The sequence below is a fragment of the Lonchura striata genome, chromosome Z (assembly GCF_046129695.1).
Source record: "Lonchura striata isolate bLonStr1 chromosome Z, bLonStr1.mat, whole genome shotgun sequence".
Taxonomy (NCBI): Eukaryota; Metazoa; Chordata; class Aves; order Passeriformes; family Estrildidae; genus Lonchura; species Lonchura striata.
In genome coordinates this window covers 18,028,393-18,048,746 of record NC_134642.1, presented here as the reverse complement: position 1 = coordinate 18,048,746, position 20,354 = coordinate 18,028,393, and the positions used below count along the sequence as shown (strand labels likewise).

Here is a 20,354-nt window from a genome sequence, read left to right as displayed (position 1 = left end):
TGTTTACTCATGACAAGGACTAAAAGTATTTCAGTATCTTCTCACTAAAACCCTTATGAAGTCACCTGTATAAAAGATTCCAGCATATAGAAATACAACAAAGATACTCAAGAGTAGAACTGTAAATAATTGATTTCTTTTTTCCAAGAGAAAAGATGTATGTGGAACTAATAGCTGTGGGCCAGACATCCTCTAGTCCAGACTTCTGTTTCAAGAAGAAACAGGTCACACAGGGGAAGAGGAGAAGGCTCAGGTACTTCAGGTGTCAGTCGCCAGCAGCTCTCTGAAACAAAGGACCACACTTTCTGATTTTGACCAAAGCAGATGGGATCATAAACTATCACATTAGATTCCTAAATTGACTTTTTCTTGTGAACATTGTTTCTGGTGTTCGGACAGAGCTATACAAGCTATAGAAGGAATTGTGATTTGTGGATTTATGTGTTTATAGTCACTGTGGTCTTGTTGCTTGTCTTGGGCATATACAACCCACAGTTTGTGAAAAAGCAGGTATCTTTAAAATTACTTGGATGAGTTTGAGAGGGGTATTTTGTATGTTTTCACATTGGTAGCCATAAAGAGAGACATATTCTCAAAGTGCTTACCATGAAATTCTATGCATTAAGTTTAGATCAAGTTCCTAGAGTTCAATATGGCAACTAGCACATATAATGGTACAAACAATATAAAAAGTAATACAAAGCAATGAAAGGTCATGCCATAACAGAAAGTGCTCTTATTAGATCTTTTATGCTAAAAAGTGTGTCTTAAGTGGCTAGTTTTGACACTAAATGACCTAACGTGAAAATTGTCCCAAGCAAAGAGAATTTTTATAATTTGCACATAAATGTGTTTAAATTGAAATGTGTATTATATATTAAAAAACAAACAACTTGTGTATTTCTGACTACTCAAACAAGTTGCATTCTTGAGTACTAAGCATAAGACAAACAGGTATGTAAGGCTCTGAGACAGATTTTGACATCCACTGCCTTTGATGTCACTGACTACTTTGATGCCACTGTCTGTACAGTTAAGGTACATGTTTGAGAATACTGGGAAACAAAAGATGACTCGGCGACTCTCTGCCTGCCCTGTCAGGGCTGATCAAGTACAAGGCAGGCTGAGTTCACAAGATATATCTCTGCATTAGCTTTCTACTGTAATTGGACCGATTCATCCTGCAGGTCTTCTTAGCTTCCAAGCAAGAAACTTCTCTAATATACAACTTCTTCATCTGAGGTGTCTGAGGTACAACTAGTACAAGGAAAACTATAATGCCTGCACCCTCCCACACAAGCAGAGCTTTCTATACACTGCTGCAGTCAGAACCATACACATTTTGTAAAGCATAAGACAGACCTACCGAGAATCTGCTTTAGTACCACAGCAACTTTTATTTTTATGAGAACTAGTACTATCCTATGAGTAATCCTGTCAAATGGCCAGTGTTTCAGAAAGCACTAAGAACACCTGAAATTGCATAGTCCTTGGCACTGACACCATCTCTTTTCTGTTTATTTAGAATAGCTTCTTTTACAGAGCTCACCCTGTATGCTAACTACTAATGGAAAACAACATAGCTTGGAAAATCTCATCTTTACTGAAAGATTCAAAATGTGCAACAGGACAGTTACTCTGAAAACCTAGATATTTGGCAATGGATCGACTTTAAATGGTTGCTTTGCTGTCAGCTATTGGCTGGATCTTGATAAGTGTTTAACAGCACAGAGTAATCCCATATTAATATAAAATTAAGGAGATAACTGACAAGTAGAACAGCATAATTCCAATTGGCATGTGTCCAAGATTGATTTTGCCATCTCTACATTTAATACTCCAAAGGGATCTTTAATGATTTATGGTAGAACAGGATGAGTTTTGTGGGCCAGTGTGCCACAGTAGAATACTACTCCAAGAGTATGTGCCAAGGTTTGAGTTCAGTGCTGGCTAAAAGAAAAAAAACATCAATTCCCAAATCAGTCTCTGAAGTGCTTTGGCAATAAGTGAGCCAATTTCAGCCTTTCAGAACCCTCATATAATTTTCCAGTGTTGAACAACTAAGACAGAAGTGACCCATAGAACCACACCTTTCCCACAGAAGTATCTGGTACTATAACCTATTAATAGGCCTACCCCTGTGGAAACTATCAACACAGTTGATCAGTTCCCTTTTATCCTCTTTCTCTCTATCCATAAGCACAATGAAAATGTGCATCCTCAAAATAAACAAGGACAAGTACTCAATGCAAAGAAGAAATCAAAGATTTCCATATGCTTCTTTCAAAACTTACGCAGTTTTCCAGTGTTCACAGTAAAAATCTTGTTTGTTGAGGCAAATACATGTTGAGGCTATATTTTCAAGTCAATTCCAGCTACCAATTTAACCTTAGTACTGCTCATGACCCTCAGCTTAAGACCTGGCTAGCTACCGATGCCATACTTGTGCACCCAACAAGTGCTACACCACAGTTTTAGTTTTAGGATTAGGCTTTACAACCAATCCTTAATTATGCCAAATAGCAGGAAGCACAGCACTCCTCCTTACAACGTGAAACATCTAGCTGCCCCTTCCAGACCTATAATACTTTGTCACAATTTAGCCCAACTTAGCAGCCATGCCCCATGCAGCCTCTCACTCACTCCCCCACCAGTGAGAGAATTGGAGAAGGCAAAAACATTGTGAGCTGAGATAAAGGCAGTTTAATAAGAAAGTAAAAAACACACAAGCAAAGTAAAACAAGGAATTCATTCACTGCTTCCCAAGGGCAGGTAGGTGTCCTTCCATCTCCAGGAAAGCAGACCCTTTTTATGCATTATAATGACTTGGGAAGACAAATGCCATCACTCCAAATGTCCCCCATTCCTTCTCCTTCCCCCCATTTTATATACTGACATGATGCCACAGAGTCTTGGAATATCCTGTGGTCAGCTGAGGTCATCTGTCCTGTCTGTGTCTTCTCACAAACTCCTGAGCACCCCCAGTCCTCTCTCCAGTGGGGCAGTACAAGAAGGAGAAAAGGCCTTGGCTCTGTGCAAGCCCTGCTCAGCAGGAACAAAAAATACCCCTGTATTATCACCCCTCTGTTCAGCACAAATCCAAAACACAGCCCCATACCAGCCACTGTGAAGAAAAGTATCTCAGCCAAAATCAACACATTTCTTAAGCAAGCATTGGCCCAATAAGTTCTGAGTTCCCACACCCACATGCTGACAAAATGAAACAAAGTTCATGAAATCCAAATTGAAGTGGACAGAGGACAGAAATACTTGAGAAAAAATGTTACCACTTGTACTGCAGAACTGAAATCCAGTATGTGGCCTAAATTAAAACAAATTTGGTATTACAGCCCATATGCACAAGTGAGGTAAAAAGATACCATGAAAGTGTTCAACAAAAAGAAAAGGCATGTTCACATTTAACCAGAGACAAGTCTGTCAACAATGAATGCAAATTTCAGAGCAGTGGGATGTCTTTCTGCTGAATAGAGAAAGGAGGAGGAGTGGAGGTAAATAAATAAAAGAAGCAGAAAATTTAGCATGGCACAACCATGAAAATTAATGCTTGAAGCTAAAAAGAGGGACAAAAAGGATCTGAAAAAATACTGATAAGCTCAAGAGAAAGAGTTATAATAATGTACATGGAGGAGAAGAAAGTAAGGGGAAGAACTATAATGCAAATAATGCTAAGCTGGTAAATCCTACTACTTTTTTATGACACAGGATACAGGAATAGGTAATTTAGGATTCTTCCCAACCCCAGGAAAACAATGTCAAATGACAGTCATTTTGTTTCACCTATGAGAACACTGACATTAAATGACACACAGAGACGGAAAAGCAATCTGAAGCAAATTACATGGGTTTTCAACATGAAAGGAATTATTAGTACAAGCTTTTGTACACAACATGGGGTAGTATCATAATGGGAAAAAATTAAGTATTAAATGGTATCATAAATTGTTCATTTGCTACAATCTAAAGTTGCTGTGGAAGAAGAATGAATCATGGGCTGTTTTCTCCAAAGTATGTTCTCTAAAACCTCAATAATGTGACAAGTATTCAGGGCTAACACAAAGGAAATATTTTTTTCAAGGCTTCAAAGTAACAAGGGAACGAGATAAAGTGTATTCTGCAACTCCATGAAAAAGGAGGTGAGGTCTGTTTTTCGTGCTACTATGGAACAAGTTTGACTGACCAGGGTAATGTAATGTCAGCCATTCATTGTGAATAGGAAAGATTTCACACCAACTTAGTCTCCATATCTTACAAAATACAAACATTTCCCTGGTGAATCTAACCCCCTCTATGTACCATCTGCACCTATGTTGAGAACCTAAGGACTTTTACAACAAAATAAATCAAAAATCAAAATAAATGTGGCATCAAGTTGTTGTGGATGGGAGCAGGGAGGCGTTTTTCTTGTAAAGAGTCTAAAAATAAATTAGAAATACTAGTTTCCTTATTTTGAATGAATGTATATCACTGTGTTCAAAGTCCAAACTATTCTGCAGTTGTGGAGATGGATTGGGGGGGGTTAAGTGATAGAGAACTGACTTAAGACACTAATTTTCTATGGTGAGAGAAAGGAAGTGAGCATTATTTGAGTCCTTACACTTCACAGGCAGAGAATTGCAGAAGTCTATTTCCCCTGTAATGCAAAATACTATCATCTCAACTGTGATGACACAGTTAAACACTCAGAACACTCTCTTGTTCAACTGTAAGGGCCCCCTCTTACAAGGAAGAAAAGCATGAATGCAATAGGGTCAGAGACAGAAGATGTGGATGCTGACCTCAGAAAATAAAGCTTGTTTCCATTATGTATTGGTGTAATTTTCCTTCATAATTTACTAGGCAGGAAGAAAATCCACTTTCCTCAGATATACTCAGATGGGCTCAAATGTAATTCATTCAATTCATTAAATCTTCTTGTATTGCAGGAAAAACCCGAATACATTACTTTATCGTATTAATTTTTTTCCAGCATGGAGTAATGGAAATATTAATTGCATACTCAAAAATAATTAAATTGCTTTTCTAAAAAAAAAAAAAAAAAAAAGGTGGAGAATAGTTCAACTTCCCCAATTTTTTAAATATATTATTAGAATTTTAGAATTTAGGCATGGAAATTGTGTGTCATAATCAATAACTAGTTAATGGTATATCTCTGGGTTTAAAATGGATAGTGCTACTCACATATATTCAGCTTATAATGAATGCTGCCCATATATATAGCTTTCTATATAGCCTTTCTTGCCTATTTTTCAACACTCTTCTATTCAGTTTCTTGGATAAATTATTATGTCTACACATGGAAACAGGCTCAGCCACTTAAGAGTACTTTTCAAACTACATGAACATTTTCAAACTACATCAAAATTATTGCATTTTAAAACATTTCCAAGATGTCTAAAGAGGAGGCTTTTATGTTTTTCTTTATTACATATGTTTTCTTTCTATGTTTTAATAGAGTATCTTAGCATAGTAATACAGGAAGTCATGATGGGATACACTAATTCAGAATATAAGGGACTTGCCAAAATTCTGCAGTCCATGAAGGTGGATTAATTGTTCACTTTTTTCCTTTATGCTTTTATTTCACAGATGGGAAGCTGAATGAGAGACATTCACTGGTCCAAAGGCACACCCAAAGTGTGTAGTAGAACCAAGGACTAAACCCAAAGAGTCTTCCTTCTTCTGTCCCATCATGATATTGTCTTCCTCTACGATGATGCCTCTACTATAAGTAACAAGCCTGGAAATCAGTTGGAAAGGTCTCTGCTGCATGGACTAGATTTTATCTCCCTCCTCAGTCTATGGTCTTGCACATGACTATTGGATCAGGTCTTTGCTGAAAATGTCAGCCATCAACCCCTCTATAAGAGGTATTTAAGGAACTTCTTTGAGATTCAGCAATACTTGAATTTTCCTTCACTTTCTCTGTTTATAAGTTATGATGTTTGGGACTGAAATTAATAAAAACCTATAAAGTCTTTCAATATGAACAAGGTCAAATACATATCACCAGTACTTGTGTTTTGGTTTTGTTTTGGTCATATCTGTCATTTGAACAATTTCCAGAATTTTCTCTGTGTCACATTTTAAGCAAATGAGCCCCAAAAAAGCCCTTTTCTTGGTTATTTCCTGCGGTGGTGTGTTTTTATTTTATTTTATGTGATATTTGTTCAATGCCTGTTCACCCCCCAACCCCCCAGTCTCCTCCTTTCCCCAGTTGTCAATCTCCCCAAGCTCTGCCCTAACCCACTCCCCTCCAAGTTGTCAATCTTCCCTTTCCCTGCCCCTTTCCCCAGAACATTCCCTGTCATTCCTCTCAGCCTCCTCCCCTGCCTCCAGACCCTTCCCTGTCTATTCAGTGAGGCTCAACACCCTATTGGTTACTTTGTGTTACTCCACTCCCCTGTTTCCCCTGATAGGTTTGTGTTATGTTAGTCCCGCCTTAAACTCCTCCCCAGCCCTACCCTCATTGGTTGCTGTTCCTACTCCCCTCCCCTTAAGTTCTGTATAAAACCTTTGTTCGCCCTCTCCCCAAGGTCTTGGGGCTCACCGAATAAATCCATCTTGTTCGCCCCCAAGTCCCGTGTTGCCTTCCTCTGTTCCCGCGCCACCGACTGGGACAGCAGAGCACCCCGGGGGGAGCGGCCGCCCCTTCTCTTCCCTCTCGCCGCCCAGCACGCCACCGCTCGGGGTATCGCGGCGAGGGGGGGCGCATGCCACGCGCCGCAACATATGGTAGCAGAGGATGGTTCCCTCCTTCGGCTTTTAGAAGAAACGGAAGAAACGGGCAAATTAGTGGGGGCGCCCGCCTCACAGACGAAGAAGGAGGGAAGAGGAACATCTGCGGCCGTGGGAGCTCTGCATGGTGCTAAGAGGAGCCGGACGCCGAGCGGAGAAGATTGAGGCTCCGGGGCCCTCTTGCGCCCTCGTCATCGTGCTCTCTACCCTGCCCGGGAGCAGCCACGGCCGGGCTGCAAAATTTTTGGCGGGTAGACTTACCTGAGGGCGAAGAGGGGCGGTCTGGCAGTGGCTCGGGGGAGCCCGAAGAAGGGCTGACCGAGAAGGGGTTCCTCGGTCAGCATCGGCGTTAAGACCACCGGAGGTCGATAGTGGCCGACACCAGGGCTTCGGGGACGAGTCCTGGTGTAACGGGAACACCCAGGCCTCCGGAAGGGCCAGACCGAGAGGGAACACACCACCAGTCCGAGGGCGATTTTTCCATCGGAGCAAGAAAAAGATTCAAGCCATCACCACCTAGGCCCAGAAGGTAAGGTGGGCTATGCGGGGGGGGAGGGGTCCCCCGACGGGTGGCTGGGTTTCCCACTTTTCTTTTCGCGTTTTAACCCCCGTCTGCGCCCAAGCCAGGGGCTGTAGCCTTGCATGTCCCTGGCAGGCGGGTGGATTTTTCGTTTCTGGGGGGGGGGGCTGCTCTTGGGTGGTTCCCTTCCGGGGGGAGCCACTCAGGGTAGTTACTCTTCCCTCAGTCTTCTGTGGGGGCCCATATTTGATCGCTTTTTCTTTTTCTTGAGAGGGTGTTTTTTCTGTCCTCCCCTCCCCAAGCTGGGCTGGCTGGAGGGGGCAGAGAAAAAATACCAATAACGAACAGTTAAGAGGGCGGCATGTTAATTATGGGAGGGTTGCTAAAAGAGGCCCTTTATATCCATCTAAGTCAGGCCCCCCTCCTGTAAGTCTCCCTTTGCTTCTGTGAAGCTCCCTTTACCCTCATTCCCTCAGACTTTCCTAAACCTTTTCCCTATCCTCCCTTGGGGATGGCTGTGGCCACGCCGCCCCAAGTGCCCTGCCGGACACTGCTCCAGCCAAGGGCAGTGTACCCGGCACTCCCTTCCAAGATGGCGCTGGCCACGCCACTTGGAGCCCGTTTTCCCGCCGTGATCCTTCTTTTCCGCCCCTAGTTTCCCGCCAGTCCCATCCCTTCCCCCAATGGCCCTGCACGGCAGTTCCTGCATGAGGCTAGTTCCTATTGGGGGAGGCGGGGTTGGACATTCCCCTCCTTCTTCTGGCTCCTCCTCTGGTGGGACAGGTTGCCGTCAAGGACCTCCCATCAGGGGACCTTCCTTCTTAGGAGATCACTCCCCTTTCTGGGAGGGATCTCCTTCGGGGGAAGGTGGGGCTGAAACCCCAGACCGGGAACCCGCCATTTTGTCTTCCCCCTAAAATGGCGGCATCCCTGTCTACCCTTTACCGATTCCCCTGCTAATCATGACAGTCACTAATTAAGTGATTGTCTGATTTCCCCATCCTATTCCTTAATGTACCCTACCCAATGTTCCTTTTTATTTAACTACAAAATCTTCTTTTTACTTCTAATTATTTTTCGAATAATTTACTTGCTAAGTTATATTTTATAGAAAGAAAGGCTGCATTTGTGATCATCATTGCTACAAGGATCACGTAGCTGCTGCGCTACTTTAGGCTTGCTGCATTGCTGCGAAGTTTAAAATTTATTAGTTATATTTAGTTGATCTTCTAATATAGATTATTCAAATTATTTTATTTAGTTATTTTTGTTAGAATCATTTGAATAATATAGTTTTATATTAAATCTATATCTTAATTGTTTTCAGTTTATCAATTACTTTATTTGATTGTGTTATTAGACAAAAAATTGTCCGATTTAATTATTTAATTCCAATAATTCTATTTTGATCATTCTGATTCAATTATTTAGTTTAAATTCTGTTAATTATTTCCTTCTATTTCAATCACCTGATTTTTAATTATTCTTGGTAAATCTGATTTCAATTCTATTTGATTGTTTCTTAGATTTATTCATTTTAATTATTTTAACGCATTATTTATCTTTATTATCATTGTTTGTTACAATTGTTTCTTTATTACAATTATGTAATTTTAATTTCAATTAATTTAATTATAATTGTTTTATTCAAATTCAAATATTTTATTTCAATTGTTTTATTGCAGTTGTTTCAATTAGATTCCAATATTTATTTCTGTTTGTTTTCAATCACTTAACCATTCCATCTAATATTATTTATATTATTTTGGATTGTTACTCAGAGCAGCAAAACAGAAAGTTTTGAGTAGTTTTGTGTCTGATATAAGAACAATTTAGCCAGACAAAGTTGTAAGCCAGTCCCTCAACCTGAGTCAAGCAGCAGCAGCGCCGCGAGTGCAGCACCATGTCTGATCGCGGCAAGGGCAGCAAGGGGCTCGGCAAGGGCGGCGCCAAGCGCCACCGCAAAGTGCTGCGCGACAACATCCAGGGCATCACCAAGCCGGCCATCCGCCACCTGACTAGGCGCGGCGGCGTCAAGCGCATCTCGGGGCTCATCTACGAGGAGACGCGCGATGTGCTCAAGGTTTTCCTGAAAAACGTGATCCGCAACGCCGTCACCTACACGGAGCACGCCAAAAAGAAAGACAGTTATAGCCATAGACGTAGTCTACGCCCTTAAGCGCTAGGCTCGCACTCTCTACAGCTTCGACAGCTAAAGCCTTGCATTCTTACTTTTATATTGTATATCAAAAACAATTTTATATATTTTATATTAAGTAATCCTGTAATCGTAATTAATTTATATTTTACTGATAGTTTTCAACTTATGTCCATTCAGTAATTTGTAATTTTACCATATGATTTTGCTGTATCTTATATATGAAGTTTATATTATTTATATAATGTATGGATATGTTTAAACACCAAAATTCTCCTTCCTTTTGTAAAAAGAAAGGGGGAGATGCGGTGGTGTGTTTTTATTTTATTTTATGTGATATTTGTTCAATGCCTGTTCACCCCCCAACCCCCCAGTCTCCTCCTTTCCCCAGTTGTCAATCTCCCCAAGCTCTGCCCTAACCCACTCCCCTCCAAGTTGTCAATCTTCCCTTTCCCTGCCCCTTTCCCCAGAACATTCCCTGTCATTCCTCTCAGCCTCCTCCCCTGCCTCCAGACCCTTCCCTGTCTATTCAGTGAGGCTCAACACCCTATTGGTTACTTTGTGTTACTCCACTCCCCTGTTTCCCCTGATAGGTTTGTGTTATGTTAGTCCCGCCTTAAACTCCTCCCCAGCCCTACCCTCATTGGTTGCTGTTCCTACTCCCCTCCCCTTAAGTTCTGTATAAAACCTTTGTTCGCCCTCTCCCCAAGGTCTTGGGGCTCACCGAATAAATCCATCTTGTTCGCCCCCAAGTCCCGTGTTGCCTTCCTCTGTTCCCGCGCCACCGACTGGGACAGCAGAGCACCCCGGGGGGAGCGGCCGCCCCTTCTCTTCCCTCTCGCCGCCCAGCACGCCACCGCTCGGGGTATCGCGGCGAGGGGGGGCGCATGCCACGCGCCGCAACAATTTCCTTGACAAATCAATGAACTAAACACTTCTCAAGCAATGTTCATCACAAGAGGGCAAGAGGGTAGAATTAGGTTATCTTGGTAGATGTCTTAACTTTCAGGTAGTGAGGTAGGTCTTAACAGAACTAAGCAGGATGGTTAGAAGAAGTAATCACACAAAAATTCTTTCTTCCTTTTATGCTCAATTACTTTAAGCAGCCATGATGCAAACTGCATCCTTTGTCCTCAGACATGATGCTCTTAAATAATTCTCTTTTCTCTACAGGACACCATTGCACTTACAGGATATTTATTTCTACACATTTATCAATGAAAAAAATCACCTATTTTTTTTTTATACTTGTCCCAGATTGAAAGGCAAGATGTATTCCATTTGCTATCTGTATGGCAGTTGTCTTCTGTTAGTGGGCAGTTGTTCCTTATCTCTCCCACAACCAATTCTCCCTCTGGGGGGACATCTGCTGATAATGCAAAAGTGTTATCATCCTAACTGTGAAGACACAGTTAAACACTCAGAACACTCTCTACTGAATGTCACTGAATGACTGATAAAAGTTACAATGTGAGATGCTGCACCCAGAGGAAGGAGCCAAGCATTTCTACCTGGATATAATCTTAAGTTTCTAGAACACCAGCACAGTTTTTTCTGCACTGGATTTCCTAGAGGAACAGCTGCCTCTTCCACCACAGGAAGACTGCACCCTTTTCTACAGGATCACTGCTCCAACAGAACCACACCTGCCACTCCAGGAGAACTGCAGCCACAATTCCCACTGGACTGCTGCCAGCACCCCAACCAACAGGGTGTCAGCTTGTATTCTGACTCTGTCAGTATTGTTTTAGTTCACTGCATTATTTGTTTTATTTTTTTTTTCCCCAATAAAGAACTATTATTCCTGCTCCCGTATTTTTGCCTGAAGGCCCCCCTTCATTTCAGATTTGGAGAGAGGGAATTTACATGTTTCCATTTCAGGGGAGACTCCTGTCTTCCTTAGCAAACACCTGTCTTTCAAACCAAGACAATATTCCAGTTCAGCATAGATACATATGGAAAATTTGTCTTCACTCAACCACATCATAATCCACAATCAACACAATTTTAAGGATATCAACTATGGAAAAAAAATAATAACAATAAAAAAGTAAAAGTTCATCATCTTCCTTTGCTTCACCTGAAGGACACCCCTTTCCTGAGTGAGAAGATGAACTTTGGACCTGAGTGAGCTATTCACTTTTTGAGAATACACTGTCATAGAATCAGATGGCATAAATATGTTAAAAGAAGTCTCTGGCTTCAGGATCCTGAAAGGAAATCTTGCCATATGTTTTCTGGTGATATGTGAAAATTTAGTTTTGACTCCCAAGGTGCTTCAATTAGGAAGAAAAACAGTATTTGGTGAAGAGCAGAGAAAGTCTCTTCTGCATTTCTTTTCTTAGTTTTTTTACTATTATTATTATTACAAAATTCACAAGGAATACAAAAATTCATACTAGCTTAGGATGAGAACAGTATTTGCAAACCTTTTTTAATTAGGCAACTGCTCACACAAGTAAATTCATTTACTTAATTTAGCCAGACTTAAATTTTTGTCAATGAGCAAAGGGAATTTTGGCATGGTCTTTGCCCACGTATTAATGTTGCTGCAGTGGTAGATATGGGCACTACCATTATATTGTACCTATAAGGGTAAATCTTTTTAGTTTATTTCATGAGGGAAAAATATTATTTCTTGCTTGTGTTCATGATGCTTTGCTGCATTGCAAATTCTTTTCAGAGAACTTTTGCACTAGGAGAGCCCAAATACTGCCCTCTTTAGTTTGCCCAGTCATTTTGAGCACAGCAAGATCCTTGAGGGCAGATACAAATGCCAAGATTATTATCTAGCAAAGGGCATAATGCCTGTATACTATTTTCAGACACTGCTATTTGTGAACAGGTATTTTTGAACAAGCATACTAATGAATGAAGATGGTACTCAAAGAAAATAATCTTCTCTGACATTATTTTTCCTTTTCCATTCAACATTTATTCAAGTTTATTTATTCATTTGAAAGAATTTATCAACTTAGCTTATTAGATAAAATATTCTATTTCATCTTTTAAATAAACACTGTTTTCACTAAGAAATCAATTTCTTGATCCTAAAAAATATTTTAACCCCCTCCAAAGGTAACAGAAAAGAGAGAATGGTGAGGAAGCAACTGTTTTTCAGTGTATAGCTTGCCCTCAGCAGTAACTAACTAGCTTAAACCTCTTTCCGGCAGCAGTTGTTATCTTTGAGGTCCTCCATAAAATATGTCTAGAAGATGGTTTCCAATTTCATTTTATTTGAGTCTGTATATCAAAGGCCACACCTGAGTGATTTTTATAATTAAGATCTCTGAAACTCTGATTCATGTTGATCTTTCAGCCTCAGACCTTTCATGCTTCATAATTTCTTTCCTAAAATATGGCTCCAAGAATTGAACATGTAGGTTCCAGCTATGCTCCCCCTAATGCTCAGCATTAACCAATTTATAATTCCAGCTCCTTTGAGTCTCTTTTTACTACTGCAAAAGATTGTTCAAATAGCTTTGGTGTATTATTTATGATTAACCCTGTTTCCCAAGGTGATCTTTTTTCTTCCTAAAATTAATGTATTTGTTAGGGTCCTTTCTAAGCTGACTAGTAGAACTTCCTATCTTCAATCAAGTGGATGACCTATATCACTTCAGATCTATCTTTTTGCTGTTTTCCTTAATTTTTTTTGCAACAAATCTGACTTTTGTGATTAATAGAAAGTACATTATCCTTTTTCATTTAGCTATAAAATTAATTACCATACTATATATGTTGCATATGTGTACATCAGCACAGATACTTATCAGATTCACTCTGTAGAACTAGCAAAAACAATTCTTTGTTATATTAAAGTTTGGTGGATATAAAATAAATCTGATGTATGCTTGCTCTAAAGGTATAAAGTGTTTATACAAGGTTGCACTGACACTTGGCTGGCAAGGGATCAGTGACCAAACATTGTGTAAAAATTTATATTCAAAATCCATGAGATTTTTTGTTTTAATGAAAGCAGATTAATTGCAGCTACAATAGAGAATAGTAATTCCAAAGAGCTCCCAAGTCAAGCAGGAGAAGGATGTGTGGTTTCAGCAAGCTCATGAACTGAGGCAACAGAATATCCTCCTTGATACATCTTTTACCATATGGGAAATTAGAAGTTTAAATTAAAATCAGCTTTAAAATACTATTTTTAAAAAATGTGAAATTCTTGTAGCTCTTGATCTTAGAAATGGTGTATTGTCTTCAAAAGGAAAGAAATTAAGTCAGACAAAGGTGAAGGTCAAAGTGGATTCAAACAGATTCAAACAGCCCTGATTCAAACAGGGTTACCTAGAAAAGCTTGCCCAGCACTTTGCGCAGAGGTGTTTTGAATATCCCCAGGGAGGGAGACTGCAATGTTTCTGGGCAACCTAAGCCAGGGTTGAATCAGCCTTGCAGTGAAAAGGGGCTTTTTAATGTTCAGAAACAAACATGTATTTTTCCATTTGTGCTCCTTGCCTCTTGTCCTGCCACTGGGTGTCACTGAGAGGAACCTGACTCTGCCTTCTTTGCATCCTTGTTTTGAGTATTTATAGACATTCATAAGATCCCACCAGAGCTTTTTCCTCTCCAGGCTTGACAATCCCAGCTCTCTCTGTCTTTCATCACTTTAGAAATTCTGCAGCTCCTTAATATTCTCTGTGGTCCCTTGCTGCTCTCTCTCCAGTATGTCCGTGCGTCTCTTGTGTCTCTTCTGGTGAGCACAGATATGTACACAGCACTCCAGGTGAGGTCTGGATTAGTCAGAATTATTCAGAAACAGGTTTTTCTGAATACTTCAACCATGTGTGCTCCACTTTGGACCTTTCTCCAACCCATTTTTCAATCTTTAGGTTTGTAATAGCTTTGCTGGCACTTATTTTAATTATCTTGACATCAAACTATGGAGCTCATTGTTTCTCTGAATAGATCAAAAGAGCATATGCTATGCAATCTTTATCTCTAAATGATTCAGAGAGAAAATATCAACCTCAATTAAAATCATTAACATGGTCTCTTTTGCTTTATCACAGCTGTGAGATAAAGACCAGATGAAACACAGATTTTGGATACAATATTTGGGGAAAAAAGTTCAAGCATGTTCAGTTCAGAAGTAAATATGAAATTAGTCTTCAAAGAATGTGGAGCCTGCGAAGAAATGAGTGTCTGTGTTTCAAAACATTTCCAAAAACCTTTCCTTCTTCTTTTTTTTTTAATTTTCCATTTAAAGAAAATAAACTAATTTCAAAATATAGCTTCATTATATTAAAGTTAAAAAAAAAGTAAAATTAAATTTCATACCAAAAAAAGAACTCAGAACACATAGTCTGAAATAGTTTAATTAAAAGTAGTGCAAATGCAGTGAAGTTGAATTTCATTGCATTAAGGTAAACAGCTTTGTGTCAAGACATTTAAGCCTACTTCAGGTTTTAGCTATGTCCCTCAGGATAGGTTAGAAGTCAAAATGTCACTTACAGTTGAAGTGGCTGTAACGGTAGGAAATAAAGAGGCCAAATATGCCCAAGGTTCCCAGCTGCCGTAACTTTCTCTTAAATTTGCTTCTCATACAGTATCACATGTGCAGAGGGGAACAGTATCACATCACCATCTAGTAATCTATATGATCTTAAAAGCATGTGTCAAACCAGTACCTGGAGGATGACTATCTCTGGAACAGCAGCATAAGAGCAGAGGACAGACTGTGAAAGATCATCCAGGAGTATCTGTTTCTCAGGGTCGTGATTGAAGGCATTTGAGATGGCATTCCATGTTCGGACTCAGGTGTTTGTTATTTCTTATCGATGTTACAGTCTCACTACCATGAGTTCAGCAGCTTTTCCATTAGCAAGGCAGAAAATATCTAACTAACTCATGTTACAAGGTATTTAAAAACTAAACTATCCAATTAAGAAACAACACCTAGATTATTTTCCCTTTTAACCCAATATGATCCCCTGAAGCCTGCAATGCAGACTTTTCTCTCCAATCACAAAACGTCACCCAAATCCATGAAGAAGAAGGAAGAAGGTGAAGAAGAACCTGCCTCCGCCCTAAAACCTCCATCTTGCTTCATATTTATTTCTATATTCTAAAATCCCAAACCCTTAAGTTTTCCACCCTCTGATATTACACATGTCTAACCAACTGCACACCTGTAATCCCAGTGCTATTAATCAATTTTAAAAGCCTGTTCCATGACTTCAGGTCAAATGCAGTGTTCTCTTGTGGGTCTGTGCCTTTAAGCACAGAAAGTTTAAAATTCTCAGCATCCAGGATTCCAACACAGGAGATGTAAATCTGAGAGTAATCTTGTGTCTTCATGGTAGACACTTCATCATAAAAAATTCTGATTCTACACAAAGTAGGTTAGAACTTCTCCTGTATAGGAGAGGCAGCAGGCAGTAACAGGCTGAGGCACAACTGATTGTTTGCCTCTGCACAGAGCATCAGTGAGACTGCTGTTTCAACACTACCTTTTTAAGCCCAGTTTTCAACAGGAAGAACAATGCAAAAACCCTTGGTAGAGAACCGCAGCATAATCTGAATAACTACAAATAAGCATTGGGAGGAAACTTGTTCTTTGTGCTGTAAGCTGCCATTTTATTACCAAGCTCTAACATGAAAGCAGTAAATGGGTATATAACAACTGCAATGTCATGAAAACATGACAGTCAAGCATAAAAGTGTACAAAACTAGTCTCTCTTAACAGTGAGTATAATCAGAATGAGTAAGTCTGAATCAGATCAAAGTTCCTTCTAGCTTGGAATCACATCTTGCGTCTGCGTGCTGCGGTCTCAGGAAGATGTTCCCCAGGCAGCTCACACCCAGACCGGGGTGCAGCTGTGCAGTGACGGGAGCGGTGCCCCCGATCCCCCTGAGCTCCCGGCTGGCGGTGCGGGCAGGGCTCGCAGCTCCCTGCAGCACACAGCTGTGGCCTGGGGAGCACACAGCAGCACAGTGACAGAAACCGAGGCAAAGGAATAGAAAGGAGTCACTTGCTTCCTTTTTCCAAAGAAGGTTTATTTCCCCAGAGGGTTCAAGGACAAGTGATGACAGCTCAGGGCAAAAAATTTGCTTTTAAGGAGGGGAGGGAAGAAGGGGAGGACACAACCTTTTACATTAGGGGAGGGGTGCAGGGTAAGGGCTCTCCAATATAAGCCAACAAGGGGAACGAGCAAACTTTACAATCCAATCCTGCCTCAAGGAAGGGATGAAGGCCAGAGAACTTTCCAGAAGGGAACTGAGGAGCTACAAGGAGACTGACAGGTGGATTGACATACACCTGGTAGGAAAATCTTGAGGTAAACAACTCAGGACTGAGCCATTAGGGAAGCCAAATGGTGTACTGGAATGAAGCATTACAAACTTGTAAGAAGGAATATTTAAAACCTACTACAGAAGAACAAACTGCAAAACAGACTACCACAACAACTCTGACCAAAGTTGTTAGGAAATACTTTGTAAAGACTAGGACAGCAGAGGAAGAATATGGTATGCTTCCCCAGAGTATTTTTTCAGGTGCCAGTGGATATGTGCATCTTCAAACACATGGCCAGCATTTTTCATGTAAAGAAGGTGGATAGGTATTATTCTACAATTCCGTAATGATACATCCATGACATGTCCACTGGGGCATGGAGAATGCTGACATAAAAACTGAGAGAGAAGCCTTTGATGGGAAGAAGTATGAGATTCCTTCATGGTCTATTTTTAAAAAGAAAAAAAAAATATTCCTAAATCTGTTCCTGATACACCTAAGGGAATAACTAACATAGAATTTTATATTCATAGTATCAGTTTTAATGTTTGGCTAGAAGTTGTAGCCTTTTTTCCCCCAAAGAACACAGCTGGGAATACCAGTGTGTGTCATTATGAAAATCATTTTAACATTCAAGGTAACACTTTTTCTGCAGACCATTTAGAAAATTATACCTGTTTGTTTTAACACAGGTAATTTGTTTGAATTTGTAGACAGTTCTAAACCCAGCCAGCAACCAAAGCCTACACAGATGCCCCTTCACTTGACATGGTGTCACAGAGGATTCAAAAGGGTAAAAGTGAGAAAACTTGTGGGTTGATGGAGGTGGCTACCATGGCAAACAGTGAATTAATTCTTTGTTTTGTTTGGCTTGTATGTGTGGCTTTTGCTTTCCCTATTAACTGTCTTTATCTCATCCTGTGAGTTTTCCAATTTTTATCCTTCTGGTTATCTCACTGTACAAATGGTCAGGGAGTGAGCAAATGGCTCCAATGGATTAATTTGATAGCTGAGGTTAAAACAAGGCACTCCAAAAGGCAAACACCATTTGTCCTTCTTTCCTTCTTTTTTCCCCCATTTTCATGATGCCATATCCTATAGAATATGTCTTTGATCAGTTGGGGTCAGCCATGTCCCTCTAGATTTTTGTACGCCCCTAGCCTCCTCACTGATGGGATAGTGTGAGGAGCAGAAAAGGTCTTGAGTCTGTGCAAACACTGCTCAGTATTAACTAGAGCATCCTTGAGCTATAAACATTATTCTTACCACAAATCAAAAACATAAGCACTTACTACTGCTATGAAAATAACCCCGCAAACCTATGCTAACCAAAACCAGTACAATCCCATTGTGTCAAACCTCAACATAGATGGTCATGTCCTTTCATGCATAATTGGAATACTCTGCAATAACCTAAGGCAACCATACTACTAAGAGGCAGCACACATTTGGGGAAAGAAAAGGAGAGATGGTGGGTTTCCCATGAACAGTATGCCATATGTTTGCTTAAGAAAGCATAGCTTCGCATGTTACACAAAAATACAGTTACTAGATCATCTGAATAATCTCTCTAGTTCTGAGGCTTCTTCAGACATCTCAATTCCAATTTATTTAATGTTCATAATTCAGGAAAGGATATTACAAAACTTGGAAAATTTTCAAGTAAACGTTGAATCCAAGCCCATAATCTTCACGGTACTAATATATCAAAATTCCCTGTTAGTATATCCAAAGAACCGTTATTCATTCATATTTTATTGTAAATACAGAAATACGTTTTTCTTGAAAATTTATTTAAAAGGTGCACATAAGATAGGTGCGCATAGAAGTGGTCCACATAAAACATACAGAAACAAAAAATCACTTTGTTCTTTCTCAGTTTTTATTTGTTATGTTTCCATTCATTAGAATTTTTCTCAGTTATTATCAGGGGAATAACATTAATCAAGCTTGCACCCTCCATGCTATCAAAAGGAAGCAAATTCCTGAAGGAGAAAAACACCTTTGTCTTAATTCCATAATCTCCTCTGGTACCAACATCACTGACTTCAAAGAGCTTTCATTTATACTGGTGTGCTCCAGAGATAAATTTGGCCTTTCAGCTTTATGTTTCATTTTCAAATACAAGATTCTGAGGATGAAATCTTAAACAGATAGTTTAAATGTAGATTCTTAAACCCAGCAAACTAACTTTCAGAGAATCCACATATTTCCTGCTGAACTCAATCAATTTGATTTCATCACTTAACTTGCACAGATTTTGTGACAGTATAACACTAGTGGCAATAATCCTGAGTGTCCTCAGTGAATAGAAGAAAAAGTCTTGCCCTTTTAGTTCCAAAACTAAATCACTTCAAAAAAAAAAACAATCTTTGTTTTAGGAACTTCAGCATCAAGTTTGGTTCTTAATTTCATGATACAAAGTAAATACATGACTCTAATTTACAGAAATTTTTAATGAGTAATTTGTACAGAACAGGGTAGGTAATCTTATCTTCACAGAGCAACCTTGTAACTTTGTGGAAAATTATATATTGATTTTTCAAAAATGTGAGGCTTTTTTTGCATTTTATTGACACAAAAGGAGACAATGACCTCATCATCTTTTATAACTTGGTCATACATTCAGTGAGGGAGGGAGGGAGGAAGGGGGAAGGAGTGGGGGAAGGAATGGAGGAAGGAAGGAGCAAAGAAAAGCTTGATCTCAGCGTTGAAGTGGCCTCAGGCACTTAATTTGTACCTCTGGCTGAGAGAAAATGTCAGCCTGCCTATTGTGTACTGCAGTTTACACTGAAACCTAAATCCAGCTATAACACTTTTTCACAGAAAGGAATCTCTTGGCTGAAGTTATTTTAAGTTTTTTTCACATGAACAATTAATTACTCCAATGGAAATACTTCTTTTACATAGTCACTGATATATAATATTCAAAATTAATTAAAGCAACATTGCAAAACAAAGCACAGGTAGGTCAGGCTTCCATTTGAAGAGCAGTCTATCATGTACCCATACAGAACTGTAGAATCAATCACATGTTTTTTGTTATCTTGTCCACTGCTCAGAAGCAAACAAGCAAACAAACAAACAAAAAAAACACATAAACTTCTGATTTCATCATTGATGCTTCTGATTATGCATGCAGATACTCCTTCAATAAAGCCTTTCAGGCAACTAACTTATTCCTGTATTAAAATACTTTGGGTACAGGTTCCCCGGCTGATGTTTCGAAAGTATTACCTTAAATTCCTTTAAACACTAGAGATGGTTGTATAAATTTGTGCTTCTTTCTGTGGGCACTGATAACAGTGTTTCTACATTTTTAACAAGATGCATGTCTTCAAAATAGGAGGTTTTAATTTGAATAAGTTATTTTGGAAGCAAGAGGTAAAAATCATCACAAATTAATTAAAACGTCATCCTTTGTTTGTGGTGATTAATAATACATAAAGAATCCAGTTTTCCATAATTCATCAATCTGACGTAAACTGGTACTTTCCAGTTCCACAGAGTGGAAACCCAGCTACTCCGTGACACTTGAAAAACAGCTCTGAATTGATGCACTGCATCCTTCTGCCACAGGACTTAAAGTCATAGGGATCCAGTTTGTCACATACAAAATGAATTTTCTAGGACTGAGGCAGTACGAATATAATGAAAAATATGTGCTGAGTTC

The 20,354-nt window shown here is 39.7% G+C and overlaps 1 protein-coding gene across 1 annotated transcript; it reads left to right on the top strand.

Moving 5' to 3' along the window:
* Positions 1-9,179: 9,179 nt before the first annotated feature.
* LOC144248312 (histone H4-like) lies at positions 9,180-9,492 on the top strand. The gene is given in 2 exon segments (XM_077790384.1): positions 9,180-9,410; positions 9,412-9,492. Coding segments are annotated over 2 exon segments (312 nt in total).
* The last annotated feature ends 10,862 nt before the right edge of the window (positions 9,493-20,354 follow it).